At 53.9% G+C, this 17199-nt stretch overlaps 2 protein-coding genes across 2 annotated transcripts; one reads left to right on the plus strand and one right to left on the minus strand.

Annotated features, from left to right (window-relative positions):
* Window positions 1-762: 762 nt before the first annotated feature.
* On the minus strand, window positions 763-10919 carry HAUS8 (HAUS augmin like complex subunit 8). Its single transcript, XM_056867576.1, has 10 exons — window positions 10886-10919; window positions 10419-10474; window positions 9091-9163; window positions 8046-8177; window positions 5622-5698; window positions 3144-3218; window positions 2876-3034; window positions 2115-2256; window positions 1352-1493; window positions 763-883 (listed from the first exon to the last, which is right to left on the minus strand). Exons 1-10 carry the CDS (start codon window positions 10917-10919, stop codon window positions 763-765), a joined length of 1011 nt encoding a protein of 336 aa, XP_056723554.1.
* Window positions 10920-12776: 1857 nt separating this feature from the next.
* On the plus strand, window positions 12777-15331 carry MPV17L2 (MPV17 mitochondrial inner membrane protein like 2). Its single transcript, XM_056867506.1, has 5 exons — window positions 12777-12963; window positions 13405-13575; window positions 13974-14050; window positions 14136-14264; window positions 15260-15331. Exons 1-5 carry the CDS (start codon window positions 12777-12779, stop codon window positions 15329-15331), a joined length of 636 nt encoding a protein of 211 aa, XP_056723484.1.
* Window positions 15332-17199: the final 1868 nt, after the last annotated feature.

Here is a 17199-nt window from a genome sequence, read left to right on the forward strand (position 1 = left end):
GGGTCTTAGGCAAAGGTCTTTCATATCACCTACCTGCCTGGTCCCTGTGACTGGAGATTCCAGGGATTGAACCTGGGACCTTCTGCATGCCAAGCAGAGGCTCTACCACTGAGCTACAGCCCTTCCCTTTATTCTCCTCTCCTCCATTTTTCCTCACGACAACCCTGTGAAGTAGGTTAGGCTTAAAGTACGTGACTGGCCCAAAGTCACCCAGCAAGCTTTCACAGCATGGGTGCGAACCCGGGTCTTCCAGATACCAGCCCGACACTCTTATCACACTGGCTGTCAGTTGGTATAAACTGTCAAGGCTCACTTTCTCAGGAAAAAACTGAGGTAGCCCAGTTAATCCGCTGCAGCAAACAGGAGACCAGTAGCCCCAGAAAGCGATTCAAGAGATTCCTCAGGGCAGCTGACTGGCAAAGGCTGGCACTCAAAGGTAGACTGCCACTCTGCAAGGATGCTCCTTTTTCCTACCACCGCTGAAGGAGGTGGCATTTCAGAAAGGGAGGGCGGGAACTTCAGCTGCTTCGGTGATTTTCACGCAGGAACATGAAAACTCGTTGACCGAAGCAGAGGGAAAGTGTTCTTGCAATGGGAAAGTGTTTAATACAAAATACCGCGGGGGAACCCTGCGGCCCCACACCCTTGTGGACAGAAGCCCAACCTGAGGCTTTCTGGCAGAGGAAGGTGTACATTCCCTCCCCCTCAACCCGTCATCCTGCCTCACGCTGGGGCCCGGAGTCCAAGGTCTGCCGCGGGGACTTAAGGGAAGTACAACTGTTTCATAGCCTCCAGCCCCAGAGTGTCTTCACAGGTTTTCTGGCAGCGCAGCGAGACCTCCTTGCTCACATCCGCAGAAAGGTTCAGCACACTGGCAACGCTCCTGCAAAAGAGGAGACGGGTGAGAAGAAGCAAACTGCTCCAGGGGTCAAGAGACACATGAACACATGAAGCTGCCTTCTACTGAATCGGACCCCCCCTTGGTCCATCCAAGTCAGTATTGTCTACTCACAGGCTAGATGGCCATCTGTCAGCAAGGCTGATTCTATGACAGGCAGTTGATGAGAGGGAGGGCATCTTGGCCATCTTCTGGGCATGGAGTAGGGGGTCACCCGGGGGTGTGGGCGGGGTGCTAGTTTTGAATTTCCTGCATTGTGCAGGGGATTGGACTAGATGACCCTGGTGGTCCCTTCCAACTCTGTGATTCTTTGATTCTACATCCTCTGCCAAGGGATCCAAGGGCAACACGCAGGAGCGTCCACCAAATGCTCTGAATTTTTTATCCTCTCCTCCCCACAGCCCAAAACTACTTGAGGATTTGGGGTGGTGGGAGCGAACTTTCTAAAAGTACCTTGGGAGTTCGTCAGCCAGCTTCAGAGATGCCTCCTCCAGCTCTCTCACAGCTCCCAGCGCTTCGGCGTTGTGCTCCAAGTGTTCTTGCAGATTCTGCTTCAGCATTCTCTCAGTGGCAGCCAGGTGTTCTCGCAAGTCAGCTACCCGAGAAGAGAAAGCACACACAACAACAAGAGGTGCCTGGGTTAGCCGAGATTTCCTGCAGCAGCGTTTGCCTGAGGTCTCGTTCACACGTGCAGGAGAATTACACCGTATTTGACTGTAACAGGGAGGGCCGCCTTTTTGAATCATTCCCCTCTATTAAAAACTCCCAAGAGATTTTTTCAAAAGGCAGCAAAGCAAGGAAAGAGGGGGTTGCGAGTTTTTCCATTCATCAGATTTTGTTAACCCAAAATGACATCCAAATTTTCTAACAGTTAGACCCTGGTGGTCCCTTCCAATTCTATGATTCTATGACAGGGCTTGGAAGCATGCGAGCCCTGCCTTTGGAAACCTCAGGGGGCTAAAGGGGCTGAGCAATATGGTGCTCGTTCTGGCCTGTCATATAGAGCTGTGGTGAGGGACTACCAAGTGTTTTGTAGGTATGCCAAGTTCTACGAGCTAGCAAAACCAGAATAAAGAGAAGCAGGTCTGCAGACGTTTGCTGGATTTATTAAGGTCTCCACATTTAGCTTTCCTTGGCGCTGAATTGGCTGAGGGAAGAAAACCTGTTCTGAAAGGCAGAGCGAGAGTCAGGCGCACGAGCGGCTCCGGCTCCCTACCTAGGAACTGAGTCTGGCTCTCTCCCACGTGGATCCCTTTCAAGGGCAGTTCGTGCCGTGTGGAGTCCAGGGCCGTGGCGAAGTGCTTGTACTCCTCCTGGAACTTAGCACACCGCTCCACAACGGGGCCAAGAACTTCGAGCTGGAAGCAGAGGAGTCAAGGCGCGATCATGAAACCATCAGCCGAGGGAGGGGAATCAAACCACAAACCTCTTCCCCAACAGTGGCTCACGCCGGTCCCCATCCCCTGACTCCTGAGACAGACCTTTGGCCCCTGCACCTCAATACTGTCTACACATGAACACATGAAGCTGCCTTATACTGAATCAGACCGTCAGTCCATCAAAGTCAGTATTGCCTACTCAGACCGGCAGCGGCTCTCCAGGGTCCCAGGCAGAGAAAGGTCTTTCATGTCACCTACTTGCCTAGTCCCTTTAACTGGAGATGCCGGGGATTGAACCTGGTACCTTCTGCATGCCAAGCAGAGGCTCTACCACTGAGCCACGGGCCCTCCCCTTTGCCTAGCAGCTGCCCCAGGGGAGACTCTAGGGTCGAAACAGGGACCTTCCACACGCTAAGTGGGCGCTCTGCCGCAGGACTGCCAAACCAAGGACATCTGGGTAAAACCCCTGGCCCACGGGCTCTCGAAGAGAACAGGGAAAGGCTGGGAGGGGGTATCTGCAGCCCACCCTCAACTGCAAAGAAACAGGAGCTGGGTGTGATACCACTCCCTTCCCCCCCACCCCCCGCACAGCCCCAACCTGCATGTCCAGCGCATTGGAGAGATCCGGTTCTTTCTTCAGAAGTAGAAGTTTGCGCTTCTTCCTGTGTACTTCCTCCTGAAGTTTCTCCCGTTCCTTTGTGAGCACCAGCAAGTCCCTCTCTGCTTTTGCCTCCAAGAGGGCAAGGTTTTTCTCCATCTGTGAGGACCACAGAGCGATAAGCGGGGCCGGATACAGCCGAATGAGCATCTTGTAGTATTAGGCTTTTAAAAAAAACAAAGACTGCATTCACCCTAAGATGGCTTACCTTTACATTGGCGTATGTTAAAAGCAGCGTCTGAGATTCCAGCATTCCAGCCAAGTCGTCTACATCACGGGATGTCTGGAAGAGACGAGGCAGGGTCCCTTGGAAACGAACAGGGCCACATCTCCAAAGCATACCACGGAAAAGACCCGCCCCTCCTCCCAGCATGCCTCCCACAGCTGACCCACTCACGAAGTGGACGACCCCCACCCAGCCCTGCAAACGAACCTCCTTGTCAACAGGTCACTCCCTTTCTCCTTCACTGCTTAAGAATCATAGAGTTGGAAGGGACCACCAGGGTCATTTAGCCCAACCCCCTGCACAATGCTGGAAATTCACAACGACCTCCCGCCCACACCCCCAGTGACCCCCTACTCCACACCCAGAAGATGGCCAAGGTGCCCTCCCTCTCATCATCTGCCTAAGGTCATAGAATCAGCATTACTGACAGATGGCCATCTAGCCTCTGCTTCCCCCTCCCAGGGAAGCCTGTTTCACCGAGGAACCACTCTGTTAGAAAATTCTTCCTAATGTCTAGACGGAAACTCTTCTGATTTAACTTTAACCCGTTGGTTCTGGTCTGACCTTCTGGGGCAACAGAAAACAACTCGGCACCCTCCTCTCTCTACGACAGCCCTTCAGGTACTTGAAGATGGTCATCCTATCCCCGTGTTGGCGAACCTATGGCACGCATGCCACAAGCGGCACGCCGAGCCCTCTCTATGGGCATGCGTGGAGCCGCCCCCCCCGCCCGTCCCCCTCCTCGCGGCCTTGACGCCATATGCCTCCCGCCACCCCGCTCCGCCTCAGCAGTAGCACCGCCACCCCACCCAGGCGCCGCTCGCTCATGCTCGCCGAAAACTCCCACAGAGGCCCCCCCCAAAACACCAAACCCAACGGAAAAAAGGGGGCAGGCAAAGGCAGGTGGGCTTCCCTTCTCGTCCTCCTCGCGCCGTACGTGCTTGTGGTACCACGGCGGCGGCGGCGCAGGCTGGGGCGGCGGCGCAGGCTGGGGCGCCGGGCCGGCGGCCGGAAGAGCCGCCGGGCCGGCGGCCGGAAGAGCCGCCCCGCCGCAAGCCATCTGCCTCCAGCCGCCCCTCTCCGCCTCAGCAGCAGCGCCGCCGCCCCACCCAGGCGCCGCTCTGGACCCACCGCCACCACCGGCCGCTCATGCTTGGCCCCGAGGGCTGCCCTGCCAGCCGCACCGCTATGCCCGCCGAGTTGCCCCCGCCCCGCGATAAAGTTGGCTGCCCGTCCCCCTCCTCCGCCCCTCCTCGTGGCCTCGACGCATGTTTCCACCGCGCCGCAGCCAACTTTGTCGCGGGGCGGGGGCAACTCGGCGGGCATAGCGGTGCGGCTGGCAGGGCAGCCCTCGGGGCCAAGCATGAGCGGCCGGTGGTGGCGGCGGGTCCAGAGCGGCGCCTGGGTGGGGCGGCGGCGCTGCTGCTGCTGAGGCGGAGAGGGGCGGCCGGAGGCAGATGGCTTGCGGCGGGGCGGCTCTTCCGTCCGCTGGCCCGGCGCCCCAGCCTGCGCCACCACCGCCGTGGTACCACAAGCACGTACGGCGCGAGGAGGACGAGAAGGGAAGCCCGCCTGCCTTTGCCTGCCCCCTTTTTTCCGTTGGGTTTGTTTTTTTTCCGGGGGGGCCTCTGTGGGAGTTTTCGGCTCCTCCTCGACGGGCCGGCCCCCATCTCGGCCTTCCTTTTCCCTTGCGCGCTTCCCCTTCCAGGCCAGGAGGTGTGCGCGGTGGTGTCGGCTTTCTCTCCTTCCCCCCAACTTTCTAAGCCACCATTCTCAATGGGCGGCACCACGTTCAGAGCGCTGCGGTGGCAGCCAGTGGGGCCGGCTCGCAGCTTCCTTTTCCCTTCCTCCCCTCAAGGGATCCTTTCCCTGCTCGCCACCCCCCCCCCCGACCTCCAGGCCGAGTGAGCTCACAGACTGCCCTCCCCGTCCCCCCCTTCCCTGGACTCCCCGCTGTGGCTTTGAACCTCAGTATTCAGGTTAAAGCCCTGACCTGGATGGCCCAGGCTAGCCTGATCTCGTTAGATCTCAGAAGCTAAGCAGGGTCAGCCCTGGTTAGTATTTGGATGGGAGACCACCAAGGAATACCAGGGTTGCTGTGCAGAGGAAGGCACTGGCAAACCACCTCTGTTAGTCTCTTGCCATGAAAATCCCAAAAGGGGTCGCCATAAGTCGGCTGCGACTTGACGGCACTTTACACACACACATTCAGGTTAAATTGCCCTGTTGGCACTTTGGGATAAATAAGTGGGTTTTGGGTTGCAGTTTGGGCACTCGGGCTCTAAAAGGTTCGCCATCACTGTCCTATCCCCTTTCAGTCTTCTCCTCTCCAGGTGAAACATAACCAGCTCCTTCAACCATTCCTCATAGGACTTGGTCTCCAGACCCCTCCCCATCTTTGTTACCCTCCTCTGTTGCCCGTTCACAGGTCCTCTGTTCAGTTTCCGCCACTTCACTCACCAGGGCCTGCTCCTTTCTGGAGATGCCTTTCGAAGCAGCATTTGGCTTTGAGAGAGTCTTCACAAGTTCGCTTTTGTCTAGACATGCGCAAGCAGTGAGACACAGAAGACAGAGTACACTCAGTGGAAAACAACATGGCTAGAGAACCCCTTTCACTTGAGATATTGGCCAACCAAAACCTTGTACCTTAAGGCGACTCTTTCAAGACTGAAGCGCCCTTGCAGACATTAGTGGCTCCTCCCTTTACAGGGAGGCGTGTGGATGCACCAGGCCTGAACGGTAACATACAATGCCTACAAAGCGGGAGGGGCTGTGGCTCAGAGGAAGAGCCTCTGCTTGGCATGCAGAAGGTTCCTGGTTCAGTCCCCAGGTGCATCTCCAGTTAAAGGGAGCAGGCAGGTAGGTGATGTGAAAGACCTCTGCCTGAGTCCCTGGAGAGCCGCTGCCGGTCTGAGTAGACAATACTGACATTGATGGACCAAGGGGGGTCTGATTCAGTATAAGGCAGCTTCATGTGTACATTTTGATCAGGGGCACACCTGAACAGAGATCCTTTTCAGAGGCCCTTTCTCTGCAACTCTGTCTCTCCCAGCCAGAGGTGAGGCAGGCAGAAAACACATCTCTAAACACTGAACAAGAGAAAAAGGCCACCTGATGAGAACTTAATATTCTCCAGGGCCCAAAGAATGCATGCATACATGCAAGCACAAAAGATGTAGTAATCTGGGGATGGGGGAAGGATTTCTGTTCTCCCAGCTAAGGGAAATGGGAAAGGGTAGTGCTGGACATCTCCACACCAGGGGAAGGAAAATGGGGCGCCGATAGGCCAACACCAAACGCAGGGGGGAAAAACCTCACTGGAGAGCCAACTTATCCTGAAGGAATAATCAGCCTTGATGACCGTCTGTTTCCCTGTCAGCCCAGCAAGACCAAGCCTGGGTGGTCACAAATACACAGATCCCAATACATCAGGCATCCCCAACCTTTTTGAGCCCTTTGGAATTCTCACCCAGCATGGAGGGCACAGCCACAAAATGGCTGCCGCAACTTACCTTCAGTCACACAGTGAAGATCCATGTGCTGTGGTGGCAGCTGCTGCCAAAGCAACATTTTTAAGCACAGCCGATCAAATCACCCATGGCCTGTCTGAAACTGTGTTTGCCAAAAGCCCTGCCCATTTTCTAAAAACACTTGGCGGTTGCTGAGAGGCGGTTGCTGGCAGGTGCTGTACAATTGGGGACCCCTGCCATAGAGGTAGCAAGAGGAAATCCTGCTCAGGTTACAGGAAAAAGGAAAGCCTTTTATAAGCATAAGAGCAGCCCTGCTGAAGAAGAGGAGTTGGTTTTTATATGCCAACTTTCTCTACCACTTACGGAAGAATCGGACCGGCTTACAATCACCTTCCCTTCCCCTCTCCACAACAGACACCCTGTGAGGTAGGAGAGGCTGAGAGAGCGGTGACTAGCCCAAGATCACCCAGCTGGCTTCACGTGTAGGAGTGGGGAAACCAATCCGGTTCACCAGATTAGCCTCCGCCACTCATGTGAAGGAGTGGAGAATCAAACCTGGTTCTTCAGATCAGAGTCCACCGCTCCAAACCACCGCTCTTAACCACTACACCACGCTGCTGGATCAGACTGTGGTCCATATAGTTGAGCATCCTGTCTCACACAGTGGCCAACCAGTTCCGCTGGAGGCCCAGCAACAGGGCGAGAAATGATTTTGGTTTCAGCAAACCCAGCACACCTTTGGACTATTTTTCTCTGAACTGCAGCCTCCCCTCAACTGTACCTGTGTTGCAGTGGAGGATGCCCATTAGAGAAGCATGTGCCTAAAGTGCTAACATCCCCTCCATTAAACAGAACCAGCTGTGTGGTTGTAGTGGAAAACTCACATAAGACCTTTGTAACAGGAGGAGGCAGTGGTGAACCACATATGCTTCTTCACTTTCATATAGATCGTCCTATGACAGCACTGGGGTAGAAGGGGTTAATGGGGTGAAAAGGGAGTAAGACACCTGGCATGGGCATGGGGAGGCCGCCTTATCTCCTGGCCTTGGAGAGCTCTCTTCCAAGTTGTTAGGCAGTAGGACACACACACACTATTGCTTTTCTATAAGATGGGGGGGCTACTTTCTTCCCCCCTGCTTACCCGACTTCTTCTTGCTTTTCGTTCCAGACCGAACTGTACAGACTAAGCTGTGTGTGTTGGAGTCTACCTATGGCTGTATTTTGGAGTCCGCTCAGAGCAAGGGATGTCTTTTGTCTGACATTCTGTTTGTTTGTTTATTGCTTGTAGGCCATAAAGCCGCTTAAATTCTCGCAGTATTGTAATCATTGCCTGTGAAATACCTAAGGGAAAAGAACCTTTTGCTCTTTGGCAATACAGTGGTCAATGGAATCTCAGCCAGGAAAAAGCACTTACCGACCACCGACAACTCCAGGTCGGGTCGAGCACTCTCATGGCCTTCCAGGAATGTGGACAACTCCAGGTTGGGTCGAGCACTCTCATGGCCTTCCAGGAATGTGGACTGAACGGCGTTTTTGGAGGTCGCCTCTGGAGGGGGGGAATCAAGAGTCATATCCACTGGCATTGCTCTCTCTCCCCCAACAAAGCTCAGTATGGTCCATTCGTGGATGTGGGAGAGAAGAGGCAGCCTTCAGCCATGGTTCCTAGACCAAGACCTCACTGGGCGTTCCCCTCCCCGACCACCGTTACAACCGTTTTTCAATTTACAGCTGCTTGTAATTTCGGTAACCCAATTTCTGCTGGAAGAAAAATCAAGGTGAAAATGCTACCAGTCTCTTGGGGAGAGCATCACTGCAGCAGCATCCAGGACTCCTCCAGCAAGAATATTAGCAACATCATGAAAGCCACCATGGAGGAGCCGTGGCTCAGTGGCAGAGCCTCTGCTTGGCATGCAGAAGGTCCCAGGTTCAATCCCCAGGGGCATCTCCAGTTGAAGGGACTAGGCAAGGAGGTGATGTGAAAGACCTCTGCCTGAGTCCCTGGAGAGCTGCTGCCGGTCTGAGTAGACAGTACTGACTTTGATGGACCGAGGGGGATCTGGTTCAGTATAAGGCAGCTTCATGGGGTGTATAGTTAGATGAGACCCAGGGAGACCTGGGTTCCTAGCAGTCACTCTCTCACAGGGCTCCTGCTAGAAGAAAATAGCTAAAGAGTCCGCATGCCACCCGGTACTTCTCGGATGAAGGACGGTATAAATCTAGCCAGTTAATTTTGCATTGCTACTGACAGGTGTGCAGGTGCAAGGGGACACTGCGCTCATGCTCAAGCACACGCTCTTCACGGCAGGACTGCGTGCGCACACCTTGAAACTTCTTTGCAGGATTTCCTGCAACGTGCGGGGGTTTCGTGACAGGCAAGTGCGTACGGGAAGGGCTTCCCGGACAAAGCATCGATGCTAAGAAAAGCAGGCCAGTGGGGCTGCAGGAAGTCCCAAACTCACCTAAAATACTTTTCTGGAGAGGGGGTCTCTTGGCAAAAGCTGACTTCTCATTCCCTTTGGCGGCAGACTCGGCCTGTGTATGAAAGAGAACAGGAACAAAATCAGCAGTCCCCACGCTTCATTTCCATTAAGATGGGGGGGCCCCCCGTAACCCACCGCTATAACTCGCCCACCCAAACTAAGGTTTGCATCCCAGAACATCTTCCCATGGCAGAAAGCCTCGCCCATCTTGAGAGGGCTTACTCCCTAGTAGCCATGCCTCGCATACCACGCACAGAACATCAGAGAAAGCACAGTCAGGGCAAGGTTACCTGGCTGACGCATACTGCAAGTCTGATTAATTTAACTTGGTACTCTTAAACCTGACAAGAAGGCCGCTTTATATTACAGCTAACAAGGCCGACAATATAATTAAATCTAAACCATTAAAAAGTTGTTTAAGTACATAGAAATGTAATACAGGTTAAAACCAAGTGATGCTAATGACTCCTATATGGCCTTGCAAGGAGCTTTCCAAACATATATATTAAAATAACACAGTAAGACTACATGGTCTACATGTGATTGTATGCTTATGGTTTGTGTGTGATTGTATGCTTATAAGAAAGGCCCTGCTGGATCAGACCCAGGCCCATCAAGTCCAGCAGTCTGTTCACACAGTGGCCAACCAGGTGCCTCTAGGAAGCCACTAACAAGACGACTGCAGCAGCACCATCCTGCCTGTGTTCCACCGCACCCAAAATAATAGGCATGCTCCTCTGATACTAGAGAGAATAGGTATTCTCTAGTATCCATTCTAACTAACAGCCATGAATACCCCTCTCCTCCATGAATATGTCCACTCCCCTCTTAAAGCCCTCCAAGCTGATTTGTGTGTGATTGTATGTCTTATTGTCCAATTACAAAAACTGGGATTCTTCAGCCAGTCCTACGGTCAATTTCAATTATGCCTTTCCCCAAAGTTGTTGAACTTCAGGACGGGACCACCCCGTGGGGCCAAAGTTTGCAGCGATAACCAGTGCCACATTCCCACCACCTGCAGCGGTCTCCTGTTTTATAGTTGTTCTTATACACGTCTGCCAGATTTGAGGGGCACCAAACCACTTAACGTTACAGCAGAATCCTGAAACACGGGAGCGCCGGTCCTTTTTAGCTTCCTAATCCACATTTAACCCTAATGTTTCCATTTGGGATTTGTTAATCCAGTAGTCTGATACTTGACCATGTTCCCCACGCCACCCTAGGGCTGTTACAGACTTCAAAATTGATAACGTTATATTATCTGCATACACACAGCATACAGAATTGACTTTTAACCGAAAGTATACCTTCCCAGGGGTTTTTCTGTCATACTGCAAGTAACGGGATGGCACAATTCGTCCTCCTAAAAAATAAAAAGCAAGAAATGGGAAAGTGGAAGTTGCACAACAGGTGCCTCTGAGCAGGTGCAGAGCGACTTCGCTTCCAAGAGAAGAGGAGCAAGAAAGCGTCAGAGGGGACGAGGAAGGGCTTCCTCCTCACAACGCCTCACTCCTGCGAGGAAACCAGGCCCCCCTCTGGGCATGTGCAGAGTGCCTTCCCCCCCCCTCCAGCGCCTCTTCACTCGGGGCGGCCTCCCAGCCAGCGAGTGCCACTCCCCCCCCCGCCCTTCGGCCTCGCCGAGGCGCACCCAGCGCCGCCCTCTTTCCCCTGAGCATGCACAGAGAGCTGCGCGCGTCTCCGACCCCTTTTTCCGCCGGCAGCCTTCTCAGGCTCAACATGGCGAGCCCCCCTGAGCATGTGCAGAGCGTCTCACGTTTGGGCTTGGCGCCCTGCGCAGCCTCCGCCATGCCGCGCCCCTCCTTTCCCGCCGGGGAGCTCGAATGAGGGGCGGCGCATGCGCACTGGCGAGCCTAGAGTAAGAGCGCCGTGCCAGACTCAGGGCGGAAATGACGTCGCCCCAAGGCCCGGCTTCTGAGCGGAAGACGTCGGAGAGGCGGGACGAAGGGGAGGGGGTCGTTTCTCTAGTCCCGCGAGTCGCGGGATCGCGTCCCAAAAGGGGAGGGTCCTCTATTATTATCATTATCAATAATAATATCAATAATAATAATAATATATTTTTAAATAAGGGATGCAGAAAAGAAAAAAAAAGAAGGGAAAAGACAAATAGGGGAAATCTTACAATTCCTAGTTTTGCCCGTGCCCAAGTTAACTCAAGCCTTTACCAGAAGCGTCCACTTCTATAACAATTCTAAAATTAACTAATGTCCCAAAAGCTATTAATAAATTGCCATTTTATCTAGCCACGTACGGAGCTCGATTAATAAAACATCCTGAGCAGGAGCCTTCGTCAGTTACTGGACCCGTATGTTCATTACATGGAATATCAATTACACGCCAGCTGCAATTAACGCTGCTCTGCATACATGTAAAGGGCGCCGGCCACATCTGCGGCCCCCGCGCATGCCCGACTCTCCCCTCCCTCCCTCTCTCTCCAAGAGCGCCCCCAACCGCCCCTTTCTAACCGTCGCGGCGCCACTTCCGTTTCCGCCTCCTGGCCGCTTCCGGTCTGGGCTGGCCTCGGTAGCTGTCATGGCCGCCCCCTGCCGGCCACGTGACTCCCCCTCCTGCCTCGACCTTTGGCGCCGCCGCTGTTGCTTCCTTCCTGCTTCCCGCAGCGCCGAGGAGCCGGCCGGGGTCTCGCTGACGGTCGACCCCACAGGTGAGGTCCGGGGCGGGGGGCGGCGGGGAGACCCTGCCCCTTCGGAGGGCAGGGGCTGCTGGAGACCGAGGGCGGCTTCTCTGAGCATGGGCCGAGTTCCCTCTTGCACGTGCGGGTGCGTACACACGAACGCATGAAGCTGCCTGATACTGAACCAGACCCCCACCCCCCCTTGGCCCACTGAAGTCAGCCTTGTCTACCCAGACCGGCAGCGGCTCCTCAGGGTCTCAGGCTTGCCTGGTCCCTTTAACTGGAGATGCCACAGGGGGTCGAACCCGGGACCTTCTGCATGCCAAGCAGAGGCTCTTCCTCTGAGCTCTTCCCCAACTCATGAAGCTGCTTTCTACTGAATCAGACCCTTGGTCCATCAAGGTCTGTATTGCCTAAGACGGGCAGCGGCTCTCCAGGGTCTCAGGCAGGGGTCTTCCACATCACCTACTTGCCCAGTCCCTTTAACTGGAGATGCCACTGGGTATTGAACCTGGGACCTTCTGCATTGCCAAGCAGAGGCTCTACCACTGAGCCACAGCCCCTCCCCTCTGAGCGCCTCCTCACACGGCAGGGAGCAGCAGGGCAAAGCCCCCACCCCCCGGCACCACAGCCTAGAAGGCCCTTCGCCTTTTATGTACTTATTTCATTTATTTACATCATCTATAGTCTGGCTTTCTTACTGGGACTCAAGGCGGATGTACACAGAGCGAGTCAATGCAACCAACGGGATGGGGCACTTATTAGTGGCTTTCTAGAGGCACCTGGTTGGCTACTGTGTGAACAGACTGCTGGACTTGATGGGCCTGGGTCTGATCCAGCAGGGCCTTTCTTATGATCTAATAAACAATAGCCCTGTTGTGAAGGCCATCCACGTTTCCCAGGAGAAGTCTGAAGTCCAAGTAGCACCTTTGCAAGGCAAAGCCCCCCCCCTCCGCAAAGGCCTCCGCCCGACCCTTTCTCCTTCTGCCCACAGCTGCGGCCGTGTTGAGGGGCGATGCTGTCCCGGAGCCGAGCCCTGGCGGCCGGGGTCGCCGTCTACTGGAAGCCGCTCTTCAGGGGCCGCCTCCTACTGGTCACCAACACCCTCAGCTGCGGGGGCCTCCTGGCCGCCGGTGACACCCTGCGGCAAGCCTGGGAGAGGAAGCAGGACCCCCGGCGCAAGCGGGACCTGGCCCGCACAGGTAAGTGAGAGGGGGTGGCCCCACCGGCCTCTTTGATTGGGGTGGGGGCCCCTGTATGGTGCAGCCCCCCCTGGGAGCGGGGTCCTGTCAGTGGCGTCCTGCTTCCCTGCCCTGGCCCCCACAGCAGTGGACTCTGGAACTGGGGATTTGGAGGCAGCCTTGCCGGGAGGATCCAGGTGTCAAAGGTGGGGCCTTGGGAGACAGACACCTTCCTCGTGCCTCCCTCCTGCCTCAGAGGCCAAAGTCTGCAGGCCCTGCTGGACTTGTGGGAGGACGACCGGGCGGCATCGCTCCTTCATGGCGCCTCAGCTGTGGGAAACCTGGGATTGCCAGGACGTCACTGGTGCCCTCCACCGGAGCTTCTGCTGCTACCCCCTCCCTGCCTCAGGGGCTGTCCATTCTTGCGGGCGGCGGCACTGACTGCGGCTGCTTCTCTTGCAGCTCGGATGTTTGCCGTGGGCTGCAGCATGGGCCCCCTGATGCACTACTGGTACCTCTGGCTGGACCGTGCCTTCCCCGCCGCCGGGCTCAGCGGGATCAGATCCGTCCTGAAAAAGGTCTTCATTGACCAGCTAGTGGCCTCTCCGGCTCTGGGCATTTGGTATTTCTTGGGTAAGATTAGCCACAGGCTGCAGCCAGCGTCCTCAGTTACCTGTTGTTCTGGGAGAAGAAGTGCCTTCTTTGAAAGGGGCAGAAAAATTTGAAGCTGTCTAATGTTGAGCCAAGTCCCTAACCCAGTCGCATTTTCCAGCTGGGGCAGCAGTGGGTAGCCTTGTTAGTCTGTAGCAGTAGAAAAGAGCAAGAGTCCAGTAGCACCTTACAGACTCACAACATTTCTGGCAGGGTAGGAGTTTTCGTGAGTCACAGCTCACTTCCTCAGATATGTGCAGGTCTTCGGTATTTATGACCGGCCCTCCCAGCAGAGGCAAAGGCTTTTGAACCCCTTCTCAGTCAGGAGACATCTCCGTCCTGGCCCTGACCACCTCTCTCTCTCTCTCTCGTTCCTGAAGGGATGGGGTCCCTGGAGGGACAAACTCTGGCTCACAGCTGGCAGGATCTGGAGGACAACTTCTGGGAATTCTACAAGGTCAGTTTGGCTCCCCTTTCCTGCCCCTCCCCCCCTCCCCTCCCACTGGAGGGCCACTCACCTGCTATCCCCTTCCTCTCTGCAGATGGACTGGTGTGTCTGGCCCCCGGCACAGCTGGTCAACTTCCTGTACCTCCCTCCAAAGTACCGTGTGATCTACATGAACGTCATTACGCTCGGCTGGGATACCTACCTCTCCTACCTTAAGCATCGGGTGAGCGGGCCTGTCGTGAGCACTGGGGGTGGGGAGGGTGGAGAACCAGACTGCAGCGTGAGGTCTGGAAGTCAAGCCCCTTCTTTCCCTCCCTCCCCAGATGCATTCCAGATAATCTGAACTAGACCAGCCAAGTAGACTGAGCTAATGGGCGAAAGAGCGAGGCAAGCCTTAGGTTAGCGAATGCTCCTTCCTGGCCGAAGCTGCAGGTAAAGGGAAAAATTTCTCTCCGCCAGTCGCCGCCACGATTCCTTGCGGTGTAGACACAAGTTCTGTCTTGGAAAGAGGCCGCTTGGAAACAAGTAGAAATTCCAGAAACTGAGAAATGGCAAAATGGCAGAATATGTAGTGATGCCTAGATTATCCAACTTGGTGAATGGTAGAACGATGGAAGAATTTCAGAAGAACTGGACTCAATTTTAAATATATGAAGTTAGAATTCAGGAAAAAAAGGTGGAGATATAGAAATAATTTAGTAAAGAAGGGTGGAGATATAGTAATAAATATAAGAATAATAATATCAGGGTAGAAATATTGTGTTTAGGTAACAGTTAAGTCTAGAGTAGCAGATGAACAAAAGTGAAGTATAGATAGCGAAACAAGGATTGTATTGTATCGTTTTTATAGCCAGCTTGGAAAATAGCGAAAATATGGATATTGGATATAAGTAGACCGTTGATTAAATGAATGTTTAGGTTGACATGAGTACTACTTTAAAACAAACTCCCTGAAAGACTGCTTACTGTGTGTGTGTGTATATATTTTGAAAATTATTAAAAAAGAGGCCACCATCTGATATCCAGCCAGGGGCCTCCCACAAGTCCACAGGCAGATCCTGCCCGCTGTGGTGGGGTTCTGCCCAGTATGTGACATAGTAAGATAGACTGCCTCTAATCGTGGAGGTGTCATCTTTAAACAACGCTTCTCCAGTGGGAAGGAGAGCCTATGGTGCCACCTGGCAGTGATGGTCAGGTTTCCTCTCCCCCTTTCTGAAGCCTAAACAGCCACCCCTCGGCATGGAGGAAGATTCCGAGCCCTGCGCCATGGAGATCCAAACCACCAGCTGAACCACATCACAAGCCTTGCATCCGGAGCCAGGAAGGGATTTTGGTTGCATTGCACTCTGAAACATCGGACTCAAGCCAGCCGGGACTGGCAACTGGAAGAGCATGGGGTGGGGGAGGAATACCCCCTCCAATCTGCCACCCAGCAAGAAATGTCCAGCTGTGGCCTGGAAGGGGCCTCTCTGGGCCCAGATGAGGTGTGGATTGAATCAGGTTGTGGGTCCAATTAACGCTGCCTTTTGTGACTTAATTTATTTTTGGGTTGGGGGGAGTCAGATGTGCCAAGTTTTTCGCTTTTCCCAATTAAAGACAAATGTGGTTGCCTTTTCTTTGTGTGAGGACCTTTCATTGCAAGGGTACCTCCCTCAGGCCTTTGAGAGCGTGGTGTCCTCTGATCTGGATAACCGGGTTTGATTCCCCACTCCTCCACGTGAGCGGCAGAGGCTAATCTGGTGAACTGGGTTGGTTTTCCCACTCCTAAACACAAAGCCAGCTGGGTGACCTTGGGCTAGTCAGTTCTCTTAGAGCTCTCTCAGCCCCACCTACCTCACAGGGTGTCTGTTGTGGGGAGGGGAAGGTGATTGTAAGCTAGTTTGATTCTGCCTTAAGTGGCAGAGAAAGTCGGCATATAAAAACCAACTCTTCTTCATGCGTTTGTGTGCCCTGGTTGATTATTTTGTCCCGAGCAGAGGAGCAGACATGCTCACTCGTACACGCTACATACAAGCCTGTAGTAGTCAGGTTTGGAGCTTCTTAGCCGCCCAAGCAGACTGGTGTTGGTATTGAACTAATTTATCTCTTAAGATGGCCCCATTCCAGCAAAGGCCCTCTGTCCTGGAAGGAAAGCTTCTTGGCGCACAGCAGGAGCATCACAAGTTTGAAGCAGTCTAGCTGCATGGCCTTACCCTCAGCAGTCTGGCACATCTAGAATCAGCAGCACCTTGATCCGTCAGGGTCAGTCTTGTTCACTCAGACTGGCAGCAGCTCTCCAGGGTCTCCGACAGAAAAGGCTGTTTTTCCCATCACTGGCTACCTGATCCCTTTCAACTGCTTTCAACTGGAGATGCCGGGGCCTGAACCCGGGACCTTCTGTATGACAAATGGATGCTCTGCCACTGAGCTGCATGGCCCCTTCCCCTAAACTCCCTCCTCTCAGCCCAAGGATTTCACTACCAAACACTTCTGTGATCAGCTGTTTTTATTTCTCCACAATATCGCCTTAGTACAGTGATTTTTTTTTGTCATTTTGTTTTTTAGGAAATTGATGCTGACACTTCTGATAGTATTTTTTCTTAATACAGTACAGCTGTTTTTAATTCCACAGAAGTAAACTTACCCCCAAAAGGGGTGTGTGTTGGGGAGGGGGTACAATGTGTGTTGAAGTATCTGTAAAACGAAACAAAAAAAAAAACCCTGTAGGAATAAATAAAGGGGAGGGGGAGGGCAGAGAGACTGTAACAGTGGGTTTGGTCATCCAGAGGACTCATCCACATAATGCACAGTTCTAGGCAGGAAAAATGGGTATGGGGGGGCAAGGCCGTGGGCTTAGGAGCAGCAGCAACCGCTGCTTTCCCGGGGGGGGGGGAGCAGCAGTATGAACGGGGAGGAAGGGCCACTGTCAGAAAAGAAGCACGGGGGGGGGGGGCTTCCATCTGCCCCCAGCCATCAGTGCTGCCCTGGCTGAGGGTTACCCCTCATCTCAGTTTTCCTTTTAAATATATTTGCTATATTATATATTTTATGACGACTCACAAGCAACCGAAAAACCAGCACAGTATTTTTTTTAAAAAAAAAATCATAAATAAACAGCACCAGCACAGCCACGGTACAGCAATGAGGACTTCCACACGCACACCAACAAAACCCACACG

This window comes from Euleptes europaea, chromosome 2, assembly GCF_029931775.1.
Source record: "Euleptes europaea isolate rEulEur1 chromosome 2, rEulEur1.hap1, whole genome shotgun sequence".
In the NCBI taxonomy this organism is placed as follows: domain Eukaryota; kingdom Metazoa; phylum Chordata; class Lepidosauria; order Squamata; family Sphaerodactylidae; genus Euleptes; species Euleptes europaea.